Source organism: Podarcis muralis, chromosome 2 (genome assembly GCF_964188315.1).
Source record: "Podarcis muralis chromosome 2, rPodMur119.hap1.1, whole genome shotgun sequence".
NCBI classification, from domain to species: domain Eukaryota; kingdom Metazoa; phylum Chordata; class Lepidosauria; order Squamata; family Lacertidae; genus Podarcis; species Podarcis muralis.
In genome coordinates this window covers 62,640,246-62,661,726 of record NC_135656.1, presented here as the reverse complement: position 1 = coordinate 62,661,726, position 21,481 = coordinate 62,640,246, and the positions used below count along the sequence as shown (strand labels likewise).

At 45.7% G+C, this 21,481-nt stretch overlaps 1 protein-coding gene across 2 annotated transcripts in view; it reads right to left on the bottom strand.

Moving 5' to 3' along the window:
* The window catches only part of SYNPO (synaptopodin), an 80,522-nt gene that overhangs the window by 49,376 nt on the left and 9,665 nt on the right, over window positions 1-21,481 (bottom strand). Inside the window, exons 2-3 of one of the 2 annotated variants that reach the window (XM_077924618.1) lie at window positions 11,150-11,288; window positions 10,409-10,953 (exon numbers count right to left, since the gene is read on the bottom strand). In XM_077924618.1, the coding sequence (XP_077780744.1) occupies window positions 10,409-10,868 (460 nt within the window). In that variant the 5' untranslated portion in view covers window positions 10,869-10,953; window positions 11,150-11,288. Of the gene's footprint in view, window positions 1-10,408; window positions 11,289-21,481 lie in introns of both variants that reach the window. The other variant, XM_028718287.2, reaches the window with a different exon arrangement.

Below are 21,481 nucleotides of genomic sequence, written 5' to 3'. Positions count from 1 at the left end.
GGGGCGGATGAGGAGAAGGGAGATTGTTCCATCTGGCAATCAGGAATGTTTGCTTTGATGTAAGGATCATAATAGTGCAACACTGAATTCCTCCCGGGGATTGGTTCGTACCATCTCTGCTATTGAAGAAACAGCACATGGATAAAAACCATTCACAGACCCTGTCAGCCGGGACTCTTTACTTGTGATGAAAATACACACTTTAGTGAACCCATAACTGCAATCTGAGATAAAAGAAAATTTGCCAGTGGATTGTGCCTGGCCTGACGCCAAGTGAGAGGATCAACAAAAAGAGTCCATTTGACATACAGCAACACAAACCATAGATGATGAGCAAGGAATCTGAAAGGGTATAGATCATCACTGACAACTATGCTCAGATCTCCTGGGCACCATGTGGGGGATGGCATTTGTTTCCCAAGGAAGATCCAGTCCAGTCTATGCATGGCACTGAAGCTCACACGTGGCACCACCACAAAACCAGCCGAAGACAACTATCATTTGCGCAATATTCTAGGCTGACTTCATGATGACTCCTTTGCAATCACAGGGTGACCCTTTTGCCCTGAATAGTCACTCAGCATTTTTCCAGTGCCAGAACAGATCTGTAGTTACTGAGAGAGTAGCCCTGGGCCAATTTTGTCATGTCTGAATATGAGTTTAAAGGAATGCCAGATCCCAATGACTGGAGAATTCTAGAAAACTGAACTCATCAGCATTTGAAGCTGCTCAAAAAGCTGAAACCTGTACCCACCAAGAATCATCCTAGTTTTGCAAAAAAAAATCCTCCATCAATTTCTGTCTAGTTCTCATTTTTGTAAATCATGCATTACACCTGCCAATTCTTTGCTCTACTAGGGGACTTGTTGGGTGTAATTCAAATCAGCAACAGACTCACCACTGCTTCCACTGTGGTCTTGCCTGTGTGGAATTCTCTACTTTGGTTGAATTGCTGAAGTCAAGCTGAGCTGGCCCCACCATTGAGCAAAGTGAGACAGTCAGCTTAGGCAGCTGATTTGGGGGATCATTCGTGAAAGGGCAGCAAATTGCTAGCTATTCAGTTATTGACACATTACTGACATGGAAAGGATATGTTTTCTGATTTTTCTGTCTCGGGTGGCAAAATAACTTGTGTGGCCTTGGGTACCATGTATCTTGACTTGTGGGTGCAGCATTTACTACTTCGCTCAAGGAAGAAAGCTGCTGGGCTCACACTTTGGGAGATACTGTAGCAAAATATCCGCTCCAGAACCATAGAATCCAGTGGCACCTTAAAGACTAATGACTAGCACATTTATTGTGTCATAAACATCCACAGGTACTCTTTGTAGCTGTAAGTATGAGTGTTCAACCTGCTCATTGCTCAGGGATGAGACTGAGCACTCACAAAATCCTTTGCACAAATATCCTCCCAGCTTCCAAATTCTAGAAAGCTATCTTCTAAATTCCTATCACTCAAGACCTGACTGGACAGTGCAGGTTGAAGCTTGGGTGAGACATTTGATTGTTCAGGCAATTTTGAGAATTATAAAAATTCCTCAGAAAAAGGACGTTGAATTTTTTTTACTATAGAACAAAGTAGTGGTTTCTAAACTGTGTTCAGGAGAGTCCTTGGTTGCTTATGAGAGGTTCCTCAATGAGAAGGCCCACAGCGCAGTGGCAGAGGATCTGCCTTGAATGCAGATGTTCCCGGGTTCAGTTCCTGGCACTGCCAGTTAGGGCTGAGATTGACCCAGGGCCCGAAATCCAGGACACCCATTGCCAGTCAATGTAGACAATTCTGAGTTAAATGGAGCCGTTTGTCTGACTTAGGCATTTTCTCATGTCCCTACATTCCTAAGGAGGCCAAGTTGACCAATGGCAATCTTTAGTGTATTTCACAATTGCAGAAACACTACAGGGTACATTCTAAAATATGTTCTGAGTGAATGCAGGGCTTCATGCAGATTGGCCTAAGTGATGTGGAGGATACAATTTTGAATCAAGGCCAAAAAAAATAACATTGATGACACCCAGTGGCATGTTCAGTGCTCCTTCCAGCATGCGCCAGACTCTTCTCTAACACAGAGGGTGCAGACATTTGGGGTTTTCTCATCTCAGAAAGAAAGTCCATTCTTAAACGGTTCTTTTTAAATGTAGAAAGTTTGAAAATTACTGGCAAATAGAAAAGCAAGGTGACTTGCCCAGCGTTGTGTGGCAGCCTAGTGGGAGGGACAGCTACAGCAACTAAACTTTCTGTGGCTTCTGGCCCATGGAGAAGGGGAAAGCCATCTATATCACCTTGAACTCCTTGGAGGAAAGGTGGGGGATATACGTATGCAATAAATAAATGAGTAAAGTGACAGGTAGCTTAAGGAGTCTAAAAATATGCATGGTGGATCTGGATCCCTGATGCATAGAAAGCTTTGGCTGCAATGCCCAAAGACCCAGGCTCTGAGCAAAGGACGACATGGCTGTGAATGGACTCATCCCCCAGAAGTGCTCTCCGGTTGGCAGATTATTTTTACTGACTTATAATTTCTATTTATACTCCCTTCTTTCTGCCTGTTGGGTTTCAAGGTGATAATAGATGGAAGGGCAAAACTAACCCTGAACGAGAGGCTGAGCTGAGAGTGGAGAGTGAATAACATGATGCAAGACCTGATGACCAAAATATGGAAGATGTTCAGCTCCATCACATCCCACAGGATTCCCTTCATCGTTCTCCTCCCGCCTCTGCTTTCAGGCACCACAATCCACAAATTTGCAAGTCAACCCATTCCTTTTAGACCACCACATGAAGAAGGTCTGCAGAGGCTAGAGGCCAAATGTATAATTAAAGGCTGTGTCTACACTCCCATCCAGTGCTCTCCCACCACACAACATTAGCCACAGTCCATGTCTCTCCTGCCATTTCTTATGAAATAGTGCCTTTTGATGCATTTCCTCCCAAAACCAGCCTCGATCCAAATTGAGAAAAAGAAGGACCTCACTGCATTTTCAGCCGAAGCAGCCAAAGAGAACCACGTGCCTTTGGAATGAGGTCATCCCTACATCATGGGAGCTCCCAGTGCACTCTCTGTTAGTGCAAATCCCCAAGGCACTACCTGGAATAGAGGTACTGGGAAAGGGCCTTTTCCCTCCATCCCTCCCAAATGGCATTCCCAACACCTGCTGTGGCTGACCATTGCAATTCCTCTATTCTGCCATGCCAGCTACCGGTGACACCAGCAAGGCTGCGGGCATCATCGTTGCCCTGTATGGGGAATCGGATTCTCCAAATCAATGCATTGGGGGGGGGGGGGAATGTGGACATGCAGTAAACCCCCTCAACCCACAGAAAGTGCAAACGTTGGGAAAGAAGCAGAGGGAATAGCAGCAGCAACCTCAGTCACCCAGCAGGTCCTTCATCCTGCGGGTGTTTATATACTGATCGCTGCCTTATACCAGAGGTTAAGTCTTACGCCCTTAAGGGACGCTTCCCCTCCAAGAGCGGCTGTCCTTAGACTTATCCAAAAGCACCCTCACCACCCAATATGCGCCCAGACGCGCGTGGCAGCTCTTCCCGAGGGAAAACAACCCCCAAGAGTTTGCTGAGGTCACAGCAGGAGGCGATCGGATCCCTCTCCGGCAACAGCTGGGAAGTTGGGCGGCAATCGCTGGACTCCGAGGGACTTCTTGCGAGCGAGCGAGCGAGGAGACGCCAACACCGCAAGCCGGCCAAAGAAGTGACATCAGCCGCCCCTCGACTCGCCCTCCGCGAGCAACAAGTAGCGCAACCAAACAAGCGCACCGGGTGGGGATCCCAGGAGGTTTCGCTTGTGGGCGTGGGGGGGGGAAAGAGGTTTTACCTGGGGCCTCGTGGGGCAGGTCGCCTTGGCACGCCCCTCAACTCCCAGCCCAGCGGCTAGTAGCCACCCATCCGGCCCTCCTTTCAGCTCGCCCGCTGCTCCGCGTGAGAGCCCATCCGGCTGGAGGCGAGGAGAGCAGGCGCAGCTTTCACTTTCCTTTCTGCCCGCCGCTCCCCCGCAGCCCCTCCACCTTCCACGCCCCCGCCTCTTACCTCCGCTCTGGACCCCGCGACTCCCCGCTTTGCCGCTCGCCCGGCTCCTCGCTCTCCTCCAGGCGCCTCCTCCGCCAGCCTCGCTCTCCCGCTGCCGGGGTTTTTTTTGCACAGCAGCTCTGTGTTTGTTTGTCTGCTGGCGGCGGCGGCGGCTCCCTGGGCTCCTCCGAAAGGGAGATCGGGTGACCCGGCTTTTCGCAGCAACTGGCCGTGTCTGTCAAAAGGGGAAAGGGGTGGAGAGCCGCCGCCACCCCAAACCCCCTTCTCGGACTCCCCACGGCGAGCAAGGATGGGCCAGCCGGGGACTTGACTTTGCCCCACACGCTCTGGCTGCGTGTGCAGCGGCGGCAGCCAGAGAGCCGGAGGGAGTGCGCTGGGCTCAGCCCGGCTGACTCACTGGGACTCGCAAGCTTAGTGCCTGCCGAGGTGCTCTCGCTTTTTATTTATTTATTTCAACGCTCGCTCGCTCTTTCCCACCCCCGATCGCCACGCGCACTTCTTTTTTTCTTTTTAACTCATCACACAAATTTCTCCCCATCAGATACATAGCCCTTTTGGTTTCCTGCAGCGTTATCCGCCCTCTTGCCTTTTTTAAAAAACAACAACAACTTGTCAGTTCCCTAAAAGGTGAACAGGAGTCGTACCTAATAGTAGCAAACGCAGCTTAGGCGTTGTGCAAGCGCAGAGATCAAAACAGTCGCTCCTCCGCTCCGTCCTCCGGGCGGCTACTGGGAATCCAGGCACGCCCCTCCTCGATCCGAAGCTGATCCCAGGAGGAGGGGACCGGAGGGCAGCTGAAAATGGCCCTCGGCCTCAGTTTCATGCAGGTGACAAGGTGGGAGGGAAATGTGGGGGAGGGGGTGCTCTGCCCGCTATAGGCATGCAGCCCCCAATTAGGGATGCCAACTTGAATAAAATATTGGGAGGAGGGCCAGTAACCCGCCCCACCCCCGCATAATCGACCACAAGATGTGGGGCATGCACAATGCCCATCAACTTCGGGGGACAGCCCCCTCAAATATTTTATGGGGGGGGGGCAAAGGGATCTCAGCCCCTAGGAGTTGGCTCCAATGTCCCCAACAGGTTACCAAGGCAATGTGACCCTCTATATTTCTATTTATATGCTCTCCATCCTCTCTGAATGAATGAACAGAAGTCCCAGGGATGAGGAATCCCAGGTGAGGAATGATTTGCACTGTGCTGGCCTCTACTGAGAGGTAACGTTCGTGCCCCATGTTTTTGGAGGATAAGGGGCAAAGGGTCATATCTGATACTGCAAGCTCTGCTGACACAAGGGGGGCTTCCATGCAGACAGTGAAGCACCCTGTTCCTCTCCTGGGCCCTCCAGCTCCCCACACACCCTCAACATCAGCTTGGGGATGGGGAAATGCTTTGGAACAGATTTCAGGGGATGCAGGGGGGGGGAGAGATGATACATCGGAGACAACTAAAAAATGGCTGCTTTTCAGGTTTTTCAAGAAACGATGCTGTTTAGGTCAGTGTTTCCCAACCACTGTTCCGCGGCATACTAGTGTGCCGCGAGATGTTGCCTGGTGTGCCGTGGGGAAAATTCAAAAGATTTTTTTTTTTTTTTGTAAAAGTCAAATTAGGTCCTAATCTATCCCTCGAGCGCCTCTTGTCCGTTATTGTGACGCATGAAGCGTGTTCCCGCCCACTCCCCGCCCTCCCTTGCTTCTCTCTCTCTCTCTGTGGCGTTCTCCGCCGCTTCCTGCTGGGCATGCGCAGCTTGCCTCGCACTTCCATTCCGGCCCCTCCTTCCCCCGACTACCCCGCCGCTCCGTTCCTTTCTCTTTCTCACGTGTCAGAGAGCGGCGGCGCGAGCGCGGCGGTTCCCTTAGGGCTGACGGAGGGCTCGAGGAGGAGGAGGCAGGACGTGGAGGCGGAGAAAGCGGCGGCGGCCACCCCCCACCTCCGGCTCGAGGCCCGCGTAGAAAGCTGAGGGGGAGAGATAGATAGAGGTGGGCGGCGGCGGCGACCACGACCAACCGCCACAGTAGTTGTAGCGGTGGCGACGGCGAGCAGGGACTCCCGCTCTCTCTCCGTCGTGTCTCTCTCTCTCTCTCTCTCCCGGGCCCGTCCGTTGAGTCTCCCGCGCGCCTCGGCTACAAGATGAGCATCGAGATCCCGCTGGGTCTGACTGAGCTGCTGCAGGGCTACACGGTGGAGGTGCTGCGGCACCGGCCGCCGGACCTGCTGACCTTCGCCACCGAGTACTTCGCCAAGCCACGCTCTCCTTCCTGCCTCGCTTTGCTGCCTCCTCCCCCCCACCCCCAAAGCTTGGAGGTTCCCCGGCGCCGACCCGCAGGTTTGACCCCCTTCTCACACCTGTTTGCGCTCCTTGCACAGAATGGGGCAGATGGGGAGGAACGGGGCTCGCCGCTGCCTCCGCTCGCCCTCCCCCCCTCCGCCGGCGGTCCCGCGATTCTTGGCTTTTTGGCGGTTGGCACAGAAGGAAGGCAAGGGGGAGGGAAAAAATTGAATCTTACACTTTCGTGCGTCCCTCCCGGCGTGACGCTGCGCGCTGACGTCACGGGGCTGTAATGGTGGTGTGCCTCGAGATTTTTTTCATGAAACAAGTGTGCCTTTGCCCATAAAGGTTGGGAAACACTGGTTTAGGTCCACCTGTGTACCAAATTGCAGAGTTCACACTATTGTGGCAGCAACTCAATCTTTGGGAGCCCACATGAGCCTTATTCTGAGGCAGAAATGTAGAAATGTCCCATCTGCAGACATCTCTGGTACTGGAATATTTTAATATGCATGAAATTGTAGCTTTCCCCAGCCGTTTTGAGGATATATTTCAAGAATATTTTTTTGAGCGAATTGTGAAACCAAATACGTTTAAATGCATCTGTCGTTGCCTTCCTATACCAGCCTTCTCCAAGTCAAAGATCAACTGTGAACTTCCTAACATCTTTCTAATATAATGCAGGCGGCACCTTCAGTTCATGTTCAGTTTGTCTACTATCCCCCTCCTTTTTTTACTAGAACCTTAAGATCCATCACCATGACTCCCATCAGCTCCAGCCAGCTTGGTGGCTGGGGCTGATGGAACTTGTAGTCCAAAACCTCTGTAGTACACCAGGTGGGGGAAGGTTACCTTGATGTCTTCTCTACCCCTGGATCTTACCCTTTCTCTCCACTTGCACTGTCCACCAGTCTCTCCTCTCATCCAAGCTATTAACTCTTCCCTTTCCAGAGTCTTTGTTCTGTGGTACATCTGTGGCAAATGCACAGTAAATCAGTGCAACCTGGAGAGTCTGGCCGCAGTAATTCATGCGCCAGTAAGCTCAAGACTAGATCATTGCAAATGCTTTATCCTTGCGCCTAGTCCAGAAAGCTCCAGCTGGTGCGAAATGTTGTGGCTAGACTTGATGGGAACAGACTACTGCCAGCACATAACTTTGGTGCTTAAAAGCTTGCACTGGTTGCCCATATGCAGGTGTATTAATTTACAAGGCCTTTAGTAACTTGGTTCCATGGTACCTTAACGAATGTTTGATGCCTTAGATCCCTGCCCAATCACTGAGGTCTTTATGGTCTCCCCATGGCTTGGATGCATGACGTGCGTCCACCCAGAGCCAGTATTGTGGGTCCAATTCTGTGCAACTCCCTTCGGACAGACTCCCTCTCTATCAGATGTCAAGGAAATAAACAACTAACTGACTTTTAGAAGACATCTGAAGGTAATCCTGTTTAGGGAAGTTTTTAATATTTGATGGTTTATTGTGCTTTTAATTCTGTTGGGAGCTGCCCAGAGTGGCTGGGGAAACCCAGCCAGATGGGTGGGGTATAAATAAAAAATAAATTATCATCATCATCATCATCATCATCATCATCATCAAACTTCAGGCAACGTGAAGAGTTCTCAGCAGCGCTTTTAATCGAGGCTTTCTGACTTTTTAATTTTAACCGATTTTATCCTTTGTAACATTTTTTGTGACTTCATTATACACCACTTAGAAACTATGGCGTTAGGTGGTATAGAAATTGTTGAAACAAGTAAATAAATAAACCCATAGATTCAAGTAGTGCAAACACTGCCTCCGAGTCAAAAATACCTTTATCACCAATATCACCAACTGCGCAACAGCGAGGGCCCGTTCATAGATTAGGTTGCTGCACAGAGGCTTCCTGAAACCTGCCAAGCAAAAGCAGATTACAAAAGTGGCAGCTGTGCATAAGGAAGGGCTGTAGCTCAGTGGTAGCAGAGAATCTAGTTTACATGCAGGAGGTGCCTGGTTCAATCCCTGGCATCACCAGGTAAGGCTGGGAGAAACCCTAGTCTAAAATCCCAGACAGCCATGCCAATCATTGTAGACAATCCTGTGTAAGATAGGCCTTTCAGTTATAATACTGGTTAGCTTTATGACTGCCGAATGTCAAAACAGCAAAGGCGCCAGATAAGCTGTTGCTAATAAGCTATATCTTTCAAGTTGTCCCTATAAAACATTACAAAACTAATCAGTCAAGTTTTAAAGTCCAAGCATCTCCAATCACTGGCCAGTTTTGAGAACTCTAGGTAAAACAGTTTAAAGTTTATCATTAACAATGTTGGCAGGGCAAACCTTATACTTCGGGGCAAAGCACCATATACGTCTAATTTCTATATACTATAATTTCTATATACGTCATAGCTTTGGTTTATGTAGCAGCCCTGCTATTTAATTGTCATTTTAAAAAATGACCCAGGAACAATTGTTTTTCACTTTGGAAAATAGACTGCAGTTCCATCATGTCTGCCAACCTGGACTCTTAAAGTAACCCAACAATTTCTGGAAATGGTTTGTTGGTAGGCATCATAGCATATGAATGGCCGTGCTGGATTAGCTGAAAAGCTCCACCCATCTCTGCATTCTGAGCTAAGGGCAGCTTTTCAAGATGCCACAGTTTCGTCAGTTTCTAATCCTAATTGGTTCCCGTGAGACTCAGCAAGTCTAATCATGGGAATCCCAAAGCAAGGTTTTTAGACAAACATCCACAGATATATGCAGCTTTATAGAGATGAAAGATTATTATGTGAGATTCTAAGACAGACAACCATATTGTCCCCTAGACCATGACATTATGCTGCTGTTTTACCCTGCACAGAGCATGCTAGCATCAAAACCTGGGGCAAGAGATCCTACAAACTATGGAAGAGAATAACTGAAGGATAGAGTTTTCACGGGCACCCTTGGCTAGGCCCACCTGGACTGAGGCAGCTGCCTCAGGTGGCAGAATCCCATGGGCCAGTGCCCTTGCAGGCACCCTGCCTTCCCCTACTGCCACCCTGGAGAAGCAAGGCTCACATTAAGCCCCCCAGGTTTTGAATGTACAGTAACCACATTTAAAAAAATTATATACACGCACCTGAGAACACGCTCTCTGCATAATAAATGGCACCTAACATGTTACAGTGGTACCTCAGGTTACATATGCTTCAGGTTACAGACTCCGCAAACCCTGAAATAGTGCTTCAGGTTAAGAACTTTGCTTCAGGATGAGTACAGAAATCATGCTCCGGCGGCGCACCGGCAGCAGGAGGCCCCATTAGCTAAAGTGGTGCTTCAGGTTAAGTACAGTTTCAGGTTAAGAACGGACCTCTGGAACAAATTAAGTACTTAACCCGAGGTACCACTGTATAAGCCTTTTTCAGTTGCTTTGCTGGGGCAAAATTTGCTGTTATCGTGGACCTGGTGTAATGCCTGGTCAGGCCCTTCAGTATATTCTCCTAGCACAAAAGGTGGCGGAATGTAATAAAAATTAATCATTAAAGTAATCAAGAAATAAAAGTCAAAGGAAACTCAGATCCAGCTGAGCTGATCTCTGTCACTCACTAATCAGGTGAGTGCAGTACTGGCTAAATAATTCCCATCTCCACGCAAACATTAAAAGCTGTTCTGATCTGCACCTTTTATGTGTGTCATACTGGAAGCTACTTCCAGCTAATCTTGCATCCTAGGAAAGTTATGATCACCATCTCAGCCTCATAATGGCCAAACAAGCAGCTACTTGCCTTACCCACAAGAAAGAGTGAGGTTGTCCCGTCCCCCACACACAAGTGATTAGCTGGCTGCTCTAGGCAGTGTGGCAAGAACACCCACATGAGAAGGAGAGCAGGGGTGAAGAGCCTCACCATGACGGAAAAATACTGAATGATACTCACAGGAGTGGGCGAGTACTGGCTGCTAAACCATACACGCAGTGTGATTCAGTAGAAGCAGCACTGAATCTTATGGGATTCATAAGCAAGTAACTGAGCACAGGGCTGCACCATCAGTGACCACGTGGAACGTATAGTGTTTTTCTTTCTTCCCCATGACAAGAATCAGGGCTGGGAGAAAAAAGTAGGGCTGCACTTACTTGCTTTCCTAGGTTCAGCCACAGGAGAAATAAGGACTCGCTTCACTTTCACCACTTTCCATTCTTGACTCGGGTCGCCGTTTTTGCTAAACCCAGGCTGGAGCAAGTCCAAAGCTGGCCTTGGAGAGTCTCTGGTCGTGGGGCACCTGCCCCCTGATATCAGCCCGCTGCCATCTCCCTTGAACAGTAGCATATCTCCACTGGCTTTCCAAGATTCCTGCAAGAAACTCTTTCTTGCTGACTCTTTTATCTCTTGCTCTTCTGGCTCTGCTGGGCGATTCTTCCCAGCTGGGAGACATCTTTCTCTCTCCTTTCCTTGCAGGCCTTCCAAGCAGCCATATCCATCAACCAAGTCAGGCTTGGGCTTCTTAAAACCGTATGGATTTTGCTTTGCTTTGCTGGTCCCAGCGCAGCTGGATTGAGGTTGGAGACAAGGTTGCCGTAAGGTTGCCTCTAGCATTTTGTCCCTGTCTGCACTCTTACTGGGAAGGGTTCAGACAGTGCTTCATTGATTGGGTGTAGCAAGGACTAGCCTTTGATTCCTTCTAAGGGGAAAAAAAGATAAACCTCTACAATTCTGAACACTTGTCCAGGAAAGAAGGTTGAGTAAATAATTGCCAGGGTGCTTTAATGCACTAATCTTTGCCCCAGCCTGAACAAGAAGATATTGAATGCAGGAACAGAGAATAGGATACCAAGTGTGGGTGTTGCGCTTCTTCTTTTCAAAGAGGAATTGCAGACCTTTTGCTGTGAATTATCCTCTGGGAATCAAGCTGATCTTTCTGATGCTTCTTTACGGCCTTTAGCTGCTCAAGATGATCAAAGTGGAGCATCTTATGGAATTCTCCTTGTCTACTGCAGGCATTCAGAGCAAACAAATCTGAAAGGAAAGAAATGCGCAACATTTAATTTTTAAACTTTGTCTCTTGCAGGAAAACGTGGATCTCCAGCTTTTCCATAGGCTACTTAGATGTGTGGCTATACTGTTATATTTTAAATAACAAAGGGTGGCTTTGCACTAGTGAAAGCATGTCCACGAGTGCAAGGCAGGGCCCCTGATTTTCACCAATTGTCCCCTTCTCACTGCAGGATTCCCCACACCAGGCAGGCCTTTAAAAACTAGTCCTGGGGGTTGGAAGAGTCTATAGAACAGTGTAAGGTACCATACACAGGACTGCAGCAGGTAGGGAGGATGCATGAAAGGGTGCCACCAAGCAGAAGTGATGTCCGCCAGTGCAGAGGTGGCCAACCTGCGCTCCTCCAGATGTTGTTGCACTAAAAGTCCCATCATCCATACTGGCTGAGGATGATGGGATTTGAAGTCCGGTGATATCTGGAGGGTCACAGGTTAACCACCCTTATGAAAGTGTTTAAGTTTAAATTGAAAATATGAATCTACATTAGCTTTAGAACCACAGAGTACTTAGCTTAAAGGGGACCTGAAAAGTATCTAGCCCGGAGTTGCCCATAGGAGTTTGGGAACCCAGGGAAAGCATTGTAGTGTTTCCATGGCCAGCCATGCCACCATGAATTTGGTGAATCCCACCCTGTGTTTTTTTGCTGGTAGTTAGACATGGTACTTTTTTTAATAAAATCATTTTTATTTGATTTTACAAAAATGAGTTTATAACAATACCAAATGCATATCCATATACAGAGATTTCTCTGAGTCTCACGACCTCCGCCCATCCCTTCCATGAGTCCTATTGTGAACATTTTCAACTGCAGATTATTTCATAATCTATATTTTGTATTCATCTATATTAACCATAATACCTGTTACATTACAAGTGATATTAAAATTCTGCTAATGTTTTTATCTGCTTACAGAGGTCTCCTAAGTAAATTATAAATGTGGACATAGTACTTTTAGGCCACACACATACATTTCTGGGTTAGAAGCGAGCTATAGTGTTACAGAAATGCTTCTTTCTTCTCTTACGGCCTTTGCCCAGTATACCTGAAGGAGCGTCTCCACCCCCATCATTCTACCCGGACACTGAGGTCCAGTGCCGAGGGCCTTCTGGCGGTTCCCTCACTGCAAGAAGCCAAGTTACAGGGAACCAGGCAGAGAGCCTTCTCAGTAGTGGCACCTGCCCTCCCAGCAGATGTCAAAGAGAACAACAACTACCAGACTTTTAGAAGACATCTGAAGGCAGCCTGTTTAGGGAAGCTTTTAATGTTTGATGCATTACTGTATTTTAATATTTTGTTGGAAGCCGCCCAGAGTGGCTGGGGAAGCCCAGCCAGATGGGCGGGGTATAAATATTTTATTATTTTTATTTATTTATTTATTTATTTATTTATTTATTATTATTATTATTATTAACTTGAAATATTATGTATTGTGCATAAAAGAGTCAAATTACAAATACTACACTATGCATGGACAGTCAATAATGTTTGGCTCTAAATTTTTGTCTCAAATTTAAGTTAGATTCTATTACATGGAGAATAAAAATGTGATCTACACTTAAAACTGTGGTTACATATATCTAAGCATCAGGTGAAAGCATTCTTCTTCTCCCAGGCCTATGTATTTTTGTGTTTTTATATTGTAAACCACCCTGTGATCTTTGGATGAAGGGCAGTATAGAAAATTAAACAACAACAACAGCAACAACAGCAACAACAACATCGTCCTGTCAATATCTATTCAACTCATTTTAATTTTGTATTATTGTTTTACACATGTATACCTGCTTTACTGACTTTGTGGCTATAATGCAGTGTAAATAATATGTTGCTCTAGTTAAAGCTTCCCCGTTGCTTTGTTGTGTTTGGGTGCACATTGCAATCACTTTGTGGTCTTTCATCCACATGCTAGAATTTATGTGGGGTGGATTAGAGTAGGCACCATATGGGAAGGAAAAGAACTCTATAAAGTGATGGCAGTGAATTTGCTCTAAGCCAGGTGTCGGGAACCTTTGTCCCTCCAGATATTTCTGAACTACAACTCCCATCAAATTGGCCAATGGCCAGGGATGATGGGAGTTGTAGTCCAGTAACATCTAGGGGGTCAAAGATTCCCCACACCTATTTTTGGTCAATGAATAAATAGAATTTAAGGCAGAAACAGAACGGACTTTTCTTACTGAGTCATCCCTGTAGTACTGAGATGACTACATCCCTTAACTGTCGTCCAAGAAATGGTTAATTTTGCTTCTTCTCAAAGATATGTGCTTCATTCATTTTTGGCTTTGTGTTGCTGTTTTTTAAAGAAGAAGTGATGATAAAACACCCAAAGGGGCTTCTTTGATGACTCAAGTTCGCTGAAAAATTCCATACATTCTGGGATGGCAGTCTTAATCTCCCTGACCTGGGAGTTCACTCTGCTTCTTCATCAAGAGTCACATCACCAGGCTAATATTCAAAGAGGGCCCAGACAGAAAAGAATCTGTCGGGTACAAGAGGAGAGATGTGGTAGGCACAGGCAGGTGTAAAAACTCTTCCTAGCTGGGGCTCTTGCAGCATATCTCTTCCTTTTCTTCCATCTCTGATTTTCAGTTATAAACAAGGATAGATACAATAAGCTCCTGCTATAAGCAAAGACTAAACAATGGAAAACGTAAAAAATAATAATCCCACTCTAAGTGATCCCAGTTATATTGTCAAAAGCCCCCCCCCCCGGGGGGGGGGAATGGGATTACCTAGGAAGATGCTAAGAGGCATGAGGGTGGGGTGTGTGTCATGAAATGTGAAAATAAAAGCTGGCATCATTCGATCAAGTTCATCAATTTTGCTGAATTAATTAAACCAAATACAGTGGTACCTCAGGTTAAGTATTTAATTCGTTCCGGAGGTCCGTTCTTAACCTGAAACTGTTCTTAACCTGAAGCACCACTTTAGCTAATGGGGCCTCCCACTGCCACCACACTGCCGCCATGCGATTTCTGTTCTCATCCTGAAGCAAAGTTCTTAATTTCTGGGTTAGCGGAGTATGTAACCTGAAGCGTATGCAACCTGAAGCATATGTAACCCGAGGTACCACTGTACCTCTGACTAAACATACCTTTGTAAACTGTTTTGAATTTGATTTTATTCCTTCCAAACATCTGTTCTGAATAATGCTTTTATAGTATAGGGTCAGGAATGCCAGCCTGGCCCCACGATTCTGGGTCTGCATGGCCCTGGCACTGAAATTTGTGGATGCCCAGCCCCTTCATGGATAATTTTGTGGGTGCTCGGGCACCCAGGGCCCCAGGGAGCCAGCACCTATGGATAGGGATAAAGTAGGGAGAAATGGGGATGAGTTTATAGAACCAAGTGGAGCCCCCCCCAAAAAATGGGAACTGCTAGTCTCTGTATTGCCCTCTATGGCAGAGCTCTCCTCATTCTACTGTATCCCACCTCAATAAACCTCACAGAACTTTGCCCACCAGATATATATATATCTGCTTGTGACTTAAAGCCTGCAGCATCTGTTGGCTTGAGGAGTGGCAGTCATCAGTTTCAAGCAGCAGGCTGGAAGTCCCCCATTAAAAAGCGCCCTCCTGCCATGTTCCTCAGATAGGAATGGCTCTGTTTCAAGAGGCTTGCTGGGGAGAATCTACTGATGAGTGAGTAACAAACAAACACACACACAGAGATTGAAATGGAGCAGGCAGATGGGAGTGCTTACTCACAAGTAATTTGTCTGCTGTTCTTTTGCAAGTGTGAGCTGGACACCCACTGAAGAGGAAGAGGAAGAGGCGTCAGTGTTGGGAGAGCTTATCTGTCTTTCTCTAACAAGGAACCTCCCAGTGTAAAACCAATTTAAAGGGCCAGTTTCCTCCCCATTAACCTGCCTGATTCATGCCTTATCAGCTTCAGAGGTCTTGTTCCATGTGTCAGCCGCCTCCAGCCCTGCCTGCTGCTGTCTGCTTTGAGGCAGCAAATGACAGAAGAGACCTGATCATGCAACGTATTCCCAAGGGAGATTCCTCTGAGTCTTTATTTTCTTTTAGATACCACTTTGTTTATTTGCTCAGAGCTTTCTGTCCTGTGTTTCTTTAAAACCAACTGCTCAGTTTTAGGTATTTTTACCATGGTGAATTTCTTTGTATTTTGATGTTCTTTGTTTGCCATAGCTAAAGAATAGCAAATGGGTATTTCAAACAAACCAACAACAGGCTAAACCCGAGCAATTTACAAGGATGGTGAATAAATTTGATTCAGCTTGCTTTTGATTCAGCTTACTTGATTCAGCTTTGATTCAGCTTGCATTTGATTCAGCTTACTTAGTTTGCGCTTTCTGAAAGAATAGGCAAACTGAAATTTTGCAATCTTACAAAATTCATGATTTTACAAATTTCTCCAACCAAGTAAGGTGTACAAAAATGCATGTACTACTGTAAAGTGTGCGTATAAATGCATATATTACTGAAAATAAGCGTTGCAAAACGCTTTGCAAAAAATTGTGTATTAGGGGGAAATACACACAATTTGGGAAAAGTTTACATACAGCAAAAATGTGTATATTAGGAGAATTTCCACTGAAATACTGGTGTATTTTCAGGAGAGCTTTTTAAAACAAGAACAACCCCCACCAAAACTGATTAACGTAAGAAATGAAGTTAAGATTGGAAAAACGAGTAACTGAGAAATACCAAAATTGACATGTTTGCCCATCCTGACATGCAAACAAACTTCAATGGTCGCTTCAAAAAGTGGTTCATAAGGCATTGTGCTGTCCACAGAAGACACAAAACAAGGAGCTCTGAAACAAAACTCTCTAGCCAAAGAGCCCAATCCACAAAGTAGTTATATCAACAGTAGAATAAGGTTGATTTTATTGGGATGCAAGGTCCCAAGCTTTCTGCATGTGTGTGCAGAGAGGGTAGACTTCTATCAGGGGTAGGGAACTTTTTCTGGCCAGATAGTTATCACACCAGCCCCTGGCAGGCCAAATTTGCAGGTGGGTGGGTGTGCCCATATGTCAATCACCTGACATCATTGTGACAGCAGGTTATGTTGTGCTTTGAAGGCCTGATTATTGATACTTTAAAACACTGTGCTGGCTATTTCAAAGCCCTTTGCAAGGCTGATTTGTTTAAACCCAGCCTGCTTGTTTAAACCCTCAAGGTTTAAGAAAGCCTGAAAGGAACAACTGATATCTTCTCCTCATGCTGTAAGATCATTATGGACTGATTCACACGTGCACTGGAGTATAGTATGTTAGAGCTTTGCTCTGTGTCTTCCATCATACAGAACTTTGACCAAAATAAAAGTAGTTATGCCACATCAGCCTTAGGTATATATTGTGCTGTGCTGCATGGCATACAGTGCCATTGGTACAAACACTAATGTCCCCCAAAAGCACAAACAGAGAGCTTATTCTGGATGTGATGGCTGAAGTCATTATGAATGTCAATGTGTTTTAATAGCAGCTTTAAAGAATTGAATTGGATTAGGGCCCATGGCAAAAGTGGTGAAGGGGAAGGGTTGGATTTCCCCTCTGACTAGGCTGCTCTGATCTCTACATCTTCACCTGCACATTCCATTTTAGCAAGGGAAAAAGATGTCACGAGTGTTAGTGGCAAGGAAAAAACTAGGTATAAAAGGAGACCTCCTGGATGTCAAGATCCAAGTTTGGGGAAAGAACTCTTTGGTGAGAGAACCCTAGCAGAGATTTAAATTAAATATATATAGTATAGTAAAGCATGGATATATAGGCTGCTAGACCTTTGAAATATGTGCCCTTGGGAGTTCCAAAAGTGTTCATTTAAAAAGTTTCTTTCCGAAGTTTCCCTCTTCCCCCAGGGTAGAAAAATGATCACACATTTGTTCAATTAAAAAATGGTTCACTTACAAACTCTTCAAAGGTCAGGTTCATGTGATTTTCCGTACATCAGTTGGAAATGCTGCACAGGCAGTAAAACTTGGCTTAGTTACAGTCCTGAAAGTTCTTAAATTATTGATATATGAATTCAAGAGTGCCTTGTTACAGCCATGCTCTTCACACACTGAGCATCCCTGGTAGACTGGAAGGGAACAAAGCTTGTCTCTAGTCCCTCCAAAAATGAGCTAAGCCTGGCAGGACAGCTTACTCTATGGTCTTAGCCTCTTATTGCATTAATTAGATGTAGGCATGTTGGTTATATGAGACTGGTAATCCCACAAGAGTGAATGCATTAATTTTGTGCATTATGTCATATTTACTCAGGCCCTGGTAGGCACCAGGAAAGTCCTGGTAGGTATTAGGTAGGCATCTAAAGGCTATGTTTAGATATCTAAATGTGGCTTACATCTCAATGGGTGTGAACATCCAGCAATCTCTATTGGATTTCCTAGAACCAGATTTGGAAGTCTGCATGTGTACTAAGGCTGGGAGATATCAAGATGCATTGACCTCTGCCCACGGGGTTGGGCTGGGACAATGCAGCTTTTTTGCACCACTCAGCTGGGGAAAGGAAACACACACACCCAGCTGAGACAGCCTCTGTGCTCTCGACACTCGCGAGCGAATGGAGCATCAGGGGTCCTTTAACTACAGGTACTCACTGCGGGGAGTGGCAACCGCACTCCCTCAGCTGAGCAGTTTCACATAGCCCCCACCCATATCACTGGTGAAACCACCACCACCCCTGAGTCCCTCTGCTAGCAGCGCCCACTGGAGGAAGGAACTCTTGAGTGAAGCCGACTTCGCAGTTTGCTCCTCATATTGGTCCTGGGCAATATATCAATATATCTCCCAGACCTAATGTGTACATTTTGCACTCTGCAATTTCTAGTCTCCTGGACTCAGAATTATAGAACCTACCCTGTAAAATTCTGTATGCTTCCAATATCATACAGCATGACCTCTGAAACCAGGAACTGCCAGCTTTTTGATAATTTAACAGTAATGCGGTAATTTCCTTTCAGAGAACAGTAGAAAAAACCCTGTATCAAGCTCTCCCCGTGATATAGGTTATTGCATACTCATTTTGCATTTTATTTGATGAAAGGGATGAATACGCCTCCTTCCAAAAGGAATACTAAAGTTAACTTTCCACCTCCTACACAAATATGTTTTGGCAAGCACGGCTCTCTTCAGCACTGTCAAACTGAGGAGAAAAAGGGCTGTGAAAAAGCTTCTTATTCAGCTATCCCCATCTGGTGGGGAAGGTGAGTGCTTCAGCAGCCTAATTCAACCATAAATATTGCAACCCCCAAACGGGCAGGATAATCCCATAATATGCCTTAGGCAAACTCAGTGTTTCGGCAACCGAGTGTTATTCATGCTGCGCAAGCTCATGCAGCGTTTGATTTCAAAAGCAAGTTTCTATTATTGGCCGCCAATGTAGGTAAAAGTGTGTGAGCAATGTCTGGGGAAATATCGGAAGCTCTGGGAGGAAGGATGTTTGTGAAGGGGTGGAGTAGTCGAGGGTGAGGTTTCACTGCTCTGTGTAGCTTCTTGTCCTTCCTCAAGACTGCCATCACCATCATACACGTAGGGTGCAAATATATCAAAGCTAGTATATTTGTGTGATGTGTGTACAATGTTCAGCCTTTCTTGGCACAGACTCTGGAGTGTGTGTGTGTGTGTGTGTACAAACATACCCACAAAGAATCTGTATCATCTTGATACAGAGTTCTGATATTTTTAGTGCAGGCTGCTGTACCAAGCTCTGCTTTAAGGTTAATGAAAATGACCACACAATATGATAATCCTTAACATTTGTTCCCTACCCAATAGAGCTGTAAATAAACATTACATAATCAGTGCTAGCAGCAGCTCAGTAAGGGACCTCTAGCAACAGGAATGGGATGTTGCCTCTGTTTTTAAGTTTCTGTCGTCCCTTTTACAGCAGAGATCCCAAATAGTGGGTGTATGTGTCTTCTTCCGATACCACTTACTGTGGCTATTACTATCATAGTCCATCTACGGTCTGGATATTTGCTGAAACTATAATTTTTAACTGTGTTAACCATGTAGTTCACCAGTTTTCATTGTGACGACAGTGAAAGTGATTCCCTCTCTCAACCAGAACCTCGTTGTTGGAAATTGCAATCCCAACCCTCAGGTCACGCTCAGCTGGTTGGCCAAGACCTGTCAATGAGTCATGGGAGTCTTGCAGGTTCCCAGGAACAGTTGAGGCATCAAGGATCACAAGGTCAAGGAGTAGTCTGACCAACAAGAGCACCAGTTTGGCCCCAACAAATCTGAAATGTTCATGGTGGGTCCTTTTAATAAGACCTAGAAGCCTATCCTGTGAGACTGTGGGTACCAGCAGGATCTTTCTCAGGGGAAACTTCTGGAATATGAGATGGGAGTCAGCTGAATTCTCCAGGGACCACTTCTGAAATATTGCATTGGAAATACTATACCATGCCATGAAAAAAAAGCCCACAGATGTGCATAAAGTGACTAGGTAGCTGAAATGGATCCCCTTTTGAGCTTCAAAGCAAAAATACATTTAAGAGGCTGCATGAAATGGAATAAGGCAGCCTTGGGGAAAAAGAAGTTCTTGGGACCCAACCAGACCAGAAAGCAGAGATCCATGAATGGGTTTTCTAAATTTTGGCAAATGGTAGCTGTACAGGGATGGGTGGGACCCATATCAGGACTGAAGTGCTGGTGGCAGGGATTAACTCTTTTTCCATGCCATTTTCCAAGTGAAAATGCCCTCTCCAGTTGTTCTTAGTCCCATTAGGGAAAGAAAAACATGTATTAATAAGTAATACATTTAAGTTTGGTGAGCAGGCAAGATTTTCATCATGGAACTGGTACAGGAGAGGGATGAACCAAACACTCTGCCCATTTCTCCATGTTATTTGTGAATGGCAAAACCGAGGGAACCATTTCATCAAATATTCTCCTCAGGACATTAGACTTTTGCATCAACTGGGGATGGGTGGCAAAATAAAATATAGCAGAGGGCGTTTGACAGCTTCATCGAGTGCTGGAAGTCACTTCAGAAGAGCAGCTGGTCAATTCAGAGGTCAGGAGAGTGAAATGCTACCTAAGCCTAGTGATGCAATCGCTGATACCCAAGATGCCATTCCAGGTATAGCTCTGGATAAGATCTGATGCATAGCCAGAGCTGACAGGGCAGCCCTACGTATTTTGCTTGCCATCTGTTGCAGTCTAATATTGCTCAATCAGTGAACTGGCATAAAGGGTCCCTCTGAGCTTCTTTGCAATATCTCTCTTGCACCCTTTTCTTATGGGGAGAACTTTCAACAAAATTGTACTGGGGGACAAATAATGGATGGAGCCACTAGAAGAGGGATGAGGAACTTGTGGCCCTGCAGATGTTGTTGGACTTTAACTCCCTCTATCAATCCCATTCTACATAGCCAATGGTCAGGAACTATGGGATTCGTAGCCTGGCAACACCTGAAGGGCCAACATTTCCCCATCCCTATACTAAAATATAAACATGCTGGTTTATATTTATAAAATAGGACTGAACCAAAATTTATATATATATAAAATATCCTGACAAATTTTTGAAAAAAAATTGAAGTACAGTATTCTTGAGTTGTTGAAGAATTTAGTCTCTTCTATGGACTTTTCTGTGAAATTGACTCCCCAATTTCCCTATTCATCAATTTTGGGTGCAGCTGTGGATCTAGTTTTCGTACCAATCAATATTCCTTTAACGTTCTTAAAGGAAGCAAGGGGCTAAACTCTTCTTTCTTTCAGTCCTCCTGTCTTAACCTATTTCTTCTTTCATCCACCAGTATGAATTTGCAATAGCATTTCATTCGACACTGAGCAAGCCAAAATTTATCCAAAAACAATATTCTGAAGAAAAGCTGTCCAATAATTCATATACCCACCCTCCCCAAATATGAGGCAAAATCTTGCTGTGCTTTCTGGACCTCCAACAGGGATGTTCTACATTGTGCAGAACTGTGTTGATGCTTGTTTGTTTGTTTAAAAAAAATTCCAGCCATTTATTTATTACCTTTCATAAAAGGATACCATATTCCAGATGCCTGTCCAAAATCTAGCCTTTTTTAAAATAAAAAATCTGTCTCTGATTTGTTTACTGCTGCTGCTTTCCTTTGCTTCTGCGTGGTGCTAGCCAAGCAGCAGAGGAGTTGAGGCTTTCCGGGTGGAGACAGTGTGGGATGGGGCAAAGGGTGCCCCATAAAAGAAAA